Source organism: Quercus lobata, chromosome 1 (assembly GCF_001633185.2).
Source record: "Quercus lobata isolate SW786 chromosome 1, ValleyOak3.0 Primary Assembly, whole genome shotgun sequence".
In the NCBI taxonomy this organism is placed as follows: Eukaryota; Viridiplantae; Streptophyta; class Magnoliopsida; order Fagales; family Fagaceae; genus Quercus; species Quercus lobata.
In genome coordinates this window covers 1,678,729-1,686,381 of record NC_044904.1, presented here as the reverse complement: position 1 = coordinate 1,686,381, position 7,653 = coordinate 1,678,729, and the positions used below count along the sequence as shown (strand labels likewise).

At 39.3% G+C, this 7,653-nt stretch overlaps 1 protein-coding gene across 1 annotated transcript; it reads right to left on the bottom strand.

Moving 5' to 3' along the window:
* Positions 1 to 1,709: 1,709 nt before the first annotated feature.
* Positions 1,710 to 5,578, bottom strand: LOC115973798 (auxin efflux carrier component 3). Its single transcript, XM_031094036.1, has 6 exons — positions 4,015 to 5,578; positions 3,533 to 3,836; positions 3,364 to 3,449; positions 2,651 to 2,808; positions 2,496 to 2,572; positions 1,710 to 2,398 (listed from the first exon to the last, which is right to left on the bottom strand). The coding sequence occupies exons 1-6, from the start codon at positions 5,288 to 5,290 to the stop codon at positions 2,332 to 2,334; spliced, it is 1,968 nt and encodes a 655-aa protein (XP_030949896.1). The 5' UTR covers positions 5,291 to 5,578; the 3' UTR covers positions 1,710 to 2,331.
* Between the last annotated feature and the right edge of the window lie 2,075 nt (positions 5,579 to 7,653).

Genomic DNA, 7,653 nt, shown 5'->3' with positions numbered 1-7,653 from the left:
AAGGTTGTGTAAATAACTTTGTTTGACATTCTTTTTTCCTTTCAATATGATTATCAAGCCAAGGATTTATCTATTCCATGACTATAAAATTACTGCTCATACCTGGAAATTAGGCAACTGTTCAAAAAACAAGCATGCCAGTACAAAGTACTTTGAGTGTTTTTGATGGGTTTGGAGTTTGCTAATGTATCACATTCTCCGTTACTCATTTTATACTTATAGTACCATTCTAATTTAAGTTATTATTTATACAAGACTTTCAAAATTATTAATAAAAGGCAAAGGAAGGTTTCGAGGAATCAAAGAAATACAAATGGATGTACAAAAATAAACTTAATTGTGTAATTCAAAACTCAACATTGCTGCTATAAGAATTACAAACACTTATAAAAACACCTTGCTATTCTCACAAAATTTCTAACCAGTTTCTCAAATTAATTTTAGAAAAAAAAAATACTAATATTTCTCATTGCCTCTATTGCTAAAATTATATATACATGAAATTTCGGGAGGAAAGAAAGGTCAAAGTAAGGAAGTGTATTTAATTAATTTTATTCTTTTTCTTTTTATTTGTCTGCTAACAAGCGGTCTTTCTATTTTTTCTAAAGAATGTGACATAAACAGGATATTAATCAATCAGGAAGTTATCATGACAATCTATCTAGCTAATTATGCGACAATTGAAACTTGAATGAAATATTTTCAATCTCTCTCTCTCTCTCTCTCTCTCTCTCAATTACTGCTTTTTGAGTCCCATGAATAAACCTTCAACAGTACGTACTCACCTTCTTTACCAACATTGTCGCTTAGTGTTTGTTCTCAATTTGCCGAGTTTCAATAATGTAGTTAGCCTTGAGTGACCTTTTCATATAGAGAGAAGAAGGAAAACATTGAAAAATGGTACTACTACTTCGATTTTGAAATAAATTTTTGTGCTTTTCCCACCCACCTAGCCACTTTTTAAGAACAAAGTTGAGAATGAACAAAACCAGCCCATCCCATTCGATTATACCAAGGAACCAGCAAGTAGGATTTGCATTCATCATATAACCCTTTGTTTCTCTCTTTACAGATGCAATGTTTGCCATCATGATGACCCTAATTGGCAGCATACTTTTGTGAGTTTGGAGTGATGATCACATCAACTTTTGAGAGGTGTGATGGCTTGTGATCATTATGAATGAATGAGATAAAATTCGTTCAATCACGTGCCATCATTTTACAGCTAAAGAAATGAAAAGAAAAGTAGGAAATAGCTGACCAGTCCAGCCCACAAGGGCCACCACCCTAGTTAGCAGTTTTAGAGTGACGAAGAGTCCTCCTCTAGTAGGGTAGGGTTAGGCTTGTGGGCGCATCAATGACCAAAAAGCCTTTGGCAAAAGTAAGCATGCTGCTTTTTGACTCTGCCTTTCTGCTTTCTTATCTCATTACTTTACTTCTCTCTCAGTACCCAACCCTCTCAAAAAGCCCTTAAAAGAGAGGTTCTAAGCAAAAAAGTACAAAACCCACTCAGCAGAAAGACCATGTGCTTTCAAAAATTTTCTTTAGCCTCACCCTACTTTTTTTTTTTTTCATTTTGCTTTCTTTGCGTGAAAGTTTAAAGGAAGATTTTTTGATGAACAAAGTTTAAAGGAAGATATGTCTTTGTCTTAATGCAAAATACATCATCTTTCTATTAACAAAATGACTAATGACCCCTTTTTGATCGATAAAATTCCTAAACTAAATTACAAACCAAGAAAGAAACGACAAAATCAAATAATTGCCGGATCCACGGACAATCAAAACCAACACTAACAACAAAACTAATAAAAAAATTAAAAAGAAAATTATTCCCTCCTATTCTTTCTCCTCAATTCAGTAATCAACTTTGACACTTTTTATGTGGTAGAGGGGATTTTTGAAATCCAACTTTACACGCACAACTGAATGGGAGAGAATCAGATATAATTGACCACCTTCTTGTTTTTCAAATATTTTTTTTTGGGGATTACAACTTTCTTTCCGGGATTTTCTCGCTATTGTTCCCATTTGGCTAGACGGGCATTCCTTGTTCTTCTCAAACTTTTGGAAACTAGATGAAACTTCAGGTGTTAATGGGGGCAGTGACCCTCAGATCAAGGCTTCCACCAGAGTCAGATATATCTTATCTTTGATCCAAAGTTTGGAACTTAGCGTACTCTTTGCCCTACCATTGATTTCTGCCAGAAAATCCTCATGCAACAACAACATATTCCGGTGTGGCCAATGCTCACATGTAAAGACATAATCACATCTAGAATTCTCTTCTAAAACTCCTCCTATTTTTGCTACTACTGTAAAGTGTAAACTTCACAAACCAAGAACAATGTAGTAGACAAGAGTAATAGGTAATGCTATCAACATCCCAAAGATAACCCTGCAATATTAAATTTTGAAAATTATAAAAACATTAGTTTTAAGTTTTAATCAATTATTTTAATACATCAGTAAACTTCAAATAGAAAATTACTAACGCAGTGCTAAGAATGGCTGGATGAACATTGTATTCTTTAGCAAACACAAAGGGAACAATTCCTTGTGGAAGTGCAGCCTGTTGGACCACAATTTTCATGTTAGTGAATAAAAACATTTACCCCATGGTTAAAATAGGCATCAGTGTTTGAATTACCTGAACAATTGCTATGTGTAGCAGCCTACCGCGCAAGCCAACGGCAATGGAAGCCGCGGCCATTACCGCGGGGCCGGTGAGAAATCTTACTGCCATAGCAAAAGAAGCAACCGAATTCCCACAAGCTATTATCTTGGGTTGAAGAGCCATAAACAGACCTTTCAAAGTAACAACAATTACAACCAAATCAGTACGTACCAACACCATAGCATCCCCACACATACACACACACACACACACACACACACACACACAAATGAAAATAAAAGTCCATAGACGTATCAATCATAGTCCTTAATCCCACAAAAATCAACTACCTTCACTAATTAATATGGCCCCCTCGGTAATGGGCATCTATCACAACGAATGGCCACCGACCCTGGTCCCCGAAAACGACTTCCCAGTATTGGGTCCCATATGTCGGGCGGTCAATCTCATTTATTGTACAAGATAAAATCCAAAAACTAAAATTAAAGTCATAGGAGAAGAAAAATATCGGTCCTAGTCCATATACAATGCAGTAATCCATATCTTCACAGACGGACAGGGTTAAACATCACTACCAACAATCGTGCCCACCCCGACCATAATCCATGGTGCCCCAATTGCCACGGTTCCTAAAATCTTATATTGTCGCAATTTTAATCTTAAACAACAATATTCACAAGTCTATTTATGGAAAAAATTTATATGGTAAAATAACGACTACTCACCTAAGCTAAACATAGCCATTCCAAGCCCAGCATCGGATAGTATGGAGATTGACTTCTCTATTATTTTTGGCATAACCACATTCCACCTTCAAAATCAAGATGAAATTCAATCAGCACACTAAAATATTTTAGTATAAATTGTATAATGTGACTGTAAATTTTAACTGACCGATAAGCGACAAGTGACCAGACAAGACCAATGAGACTGGAATAGGTGTTGGGGTTGCGGATAAGTTTACGCCACACCATGATTAATATGAGACGAGTCATAACGCTAGCTGGAGGCATTTGTTTTCCGGTAATGGTCTCTGGAGCTCCTGCAACAGATTTCGGGTGAAGCTCAGCTGTTGAACTGGACCCAAACTTGTTGAGTCCAATGGGACCCTCTTTTTCTCTCTCTTCCTCTTCTTCCTCTTCCCTCCCTGCAAACGTGAATTCCTCCGCACCCAATCCCCCCTCACTTTCCCCAATCCCTTCACAAAAAAGAAAAAAAAAAAAAAAAAAAAGTTAACTAATTGAACAATTATTGAATTTGCTTAACTATTTTTTGGCATTAATTATTGCATTCTCGTTAGCGTACGTCATAGATATGACACTTGTCTCAGGTGTTAAATGTGAATGTATGTATGAAGTGAAAATTAACATATATACCTTTGTTGCTTTCCGCATTGTGCGGATGATCAGCAGCAACCAACATGCGGATCTCCTTGGCGCCTTGATCGGACCGTCCAGATTGCTCCGAGGCTCCGAAGTCGGTCCCACCGAACACGTGGAGCCCACCGCCTTCGGAAACCGGAGACGTGCTGGAGCTCCACACGAACATGTGGAGCTCCTTGGCATCATGACTCGCCTTGGTGTTAGCAGTACCGTTATTCGGACCTTGTGGTGGAGCTTGCTGCTGAATTTTGGTGTTTTTAGTAATAGTTGATGAGAACTCAGGGTTAGGAGCTGGATACGACGCCGTTACGGGTTGAGCTGGATAAAATCCAAATCTCGGAGAAGGAACGGTCTGAGCCCCTGTTGGAGTACAATTCTCTTCGAAGTTCGAAGTTCTCGGAGTCGGACCTCGTGAGGACTGTACGGAATACACGTCGGCGGGACCGAAACTCGAATGCCTCGGCCCCGGCGGGAAGCCTTGGCATCCCATCATGGAGTAGAAATCGGAGTTGTTGAAGTTGGAGCCTCGCGGCGTCGGATTCCGAGACGAACTCAGGCTGTAAATCTCGGCGCCGGTGAGATTCGACGGTCGAGGCGTCAATGCCGGAAGCGAACACGGACCGAGCGATCGTCTCGACGCGTTCGATTTCCTCACCGTGACGTGGAGCTTCCCGTCGTCGCCGATTTCGGCGTCGGTCTCGAGGAAATCACGGCCGTCCAACGACATGACGTCGGAGTCGACTTTGAACGACACGATCGAAGCTGCCGTTTCGGGAAACTGCTCCATGATGAGCATCTTTGCGCCGCGGTACTCGAACAAAAAGAGAAGCAGAGTGTACCAAATGATACACTGCAAAACCACGACCTGAACCATGAGAGAACCAGAGTCTTTACCGTACATAGCTATGAGCAATGGAATTCCCATAACCAAGGTGTTTGGCAACGTGGAAAGTGAGAAAATCGTTATCATCCACTCCAAGCTACCGTTCTTGGTGAAGTTGGTCCAAAAGGTCAAAACGACGAGCATGATGATTTTCTGAAGCGTATCGGCGGCGATGAACCGGAAATTCATGGAGTACGGGTCGTTGGTGGAGATGAAGTGGAAAGAGAGGAGAGGTACGGCGAAGATGGCGACGAAGCGGTTGATTCCGGAGCACTGGTCCGGCGAGAAAATCTTCCACCACCGGACGGAGCCGTAGGCTAAGATCATCGCTACGTAGAGTGGAATCACAGCCGTTAAAACTGTGTACAAGTCTTTCCAGGTGATCATCTTTAAAGCTTTTTTGCTTTTTGTTTGGATTTGTTGTTTGCAGATCTAGTGTTTGAAGGTGAGTGGCATTGGAGGTGTGAATTTGAGAAGAGTGGAAGGGCAAAATGGGAAGAAAGGGGAAAAAACCGTTAGTAGTAACTGACTCCCTTTCTATAGATAGTTCTTAGTTGTACGCTCAGCTCTGCAGCTTTCTGCAGTATTGCTTGCTTGTTTTGTGAAAACTGAAAATCTCTCTACACACACACAGATATTATATATTACGAGGAGTGTAACTTTGAGAGAATGTATATATAGGGGAGAGAGAGAAGGATATATATGAGTTGAGTGTGTACTGACTACGGAGTGTGAAGACGAGTTAGGAAGTAACCGCCTGATATGGTTAGGTTAACCCAAGTGGGGTTAAGTTGTACACGTGGCATTTGTCACGTGGGATGGGGTTTTCAGTGACGTGGACACCTTTAATTTAAATTTTTTTTTTCTTTTTCATTGTTGTGTCTACGTTGAGGACCTCTATGCCGATTTTGTGGGATGGCAATGGCTTTTTTTTACAAGCTCTATTTATTTATTTTTAAATATATATATAAAAAATTAAGATTTTATAGAGATAAAAGAACATATATTCTAGCACTATTTTATGTATAATAATATGAAGTGTTTAAAATTGAAAATATATGAGATAGATAGGTCCACATGAATGGTGATGCATGATTAAGGTACATGCTAAGTTTTGACCAACTGAAAAAAAAAAGAAAAACAGAGAGCAGAAACTGCTGAGTGATGGCCCAAATTTTCTCTTTTTTCCCTTTCAACCTTTGAAGGCTGATCTATGAGCCGCACCAATATAATCCCCACTCTTTTAATCTTTTCTTCATGGTCCTCCAGACATGTGACTCTGATACAAATCTTGGTTCACTTTGTCTCAGTTTGGGTCCGTGAAGAAAATAATTTCAACTACCATTGAACAAATTTTTTGTACGTATATAAAGATATACTATATGTGGCGTCTCACCATAAAATTGGGTGAATTGATCAGTTCATTCTTAGCTAGAGGAGTGCGTGATTTCTGGTAGGGTATGTATGGTAATTATAACGCACTATAAATGGAATTTTGTGGATACAATAAACGAGGTAACGGTAGAAACTAAAAAGAGGTTAAATGATATTTTTTGTTGCGAAGTTGGCGTAGACACAGGCCTTCTTGGATTAACAAGCGCGTCAGAAATCATAGCACAAAATCAAGGGGGTGCTAGTAAAGACCATTGGGTTGATAATGATAGAATTGTATGAAATTTAACAGGTTAAAGGAAAATGATATTCTGATCTAGACTTGAAATTTCAAGTGTCGTTTAAATTTAGGTAAATTTCTTCGTTAAGATCCCAAAAATAGTGCTTTTTCTATTTATAATAATATTTGTTTTTTCTATAATAAGATTCTGTCTTTTTTGAGATGTCTCTTAAGGACAATATTTTCTATTTTTGGCAAAAATTTCTATTTTGCCACCTAATTATGCGACTGATGCGAATTAGGGTTCTAGGCGTTTTCCTAACTGTCCTAGATTTTCTTTTTACTATTCTCACATATTATAACCTTTAAGAGTACTTGTAGTAGTGGAGCTAAATAGCTATATAGCTTTTTAGCTCCACCAAAACACAAAAATAAGCATACAACAGTAGAGCTAAAACTAATTTTTTTAGCTTCATTGCTACAGTGCACATCTATCTATGGATGTGCACTGTAGCTTAGAGCTAAAATAATAATAATTTTTTATTCCTTGCCCGATTAAAATATTACCTCTCTCTCTCTCAACTCTGATCATCTCTCAACTCTCACCTCTCTCTCTCAACTCTCTCAGCTCTCTCTCAACTTCCTCTCACCGTTGCCAACCCACCCCCACGTTGCCAACCCACGCCACTGGCTTACGCTGTCGATCCACACCGCCAACCCATCTCGCCCTTACTTGGTTTTTTTTTTGCCTGCTGTGGGCTGTGGTGTGGTGGTGGTTGTGGTTGTGTGGGTAGATCGGCGTTGGTGGGTGACTGGGTTTGTCGGCATTAGTGGGCTATGGCTGGGTTCGTCGGCATCAGTGGGTGGCTTGGATGGGTTTCGTGGTGGTTAGACATGGCAAAACGGGTTAGAAAATTATGACCTGACCCGACTCGACCCGAAAAATACCTGACTCGAACTCGATTTTTTTGACCCAAAGCAAAAACGGGTTGATCCATGACCCGACCCGACTCGAATCCAAACCATTTTTTTAAAACATTTTTTTTTTGGGTAAAAAAAAGAGTAAAATTAAGACAATATTGGTTTAATTGTTTATTGTGAGTTTTAAGAAACAATTGATACATTTACATAACTGCAT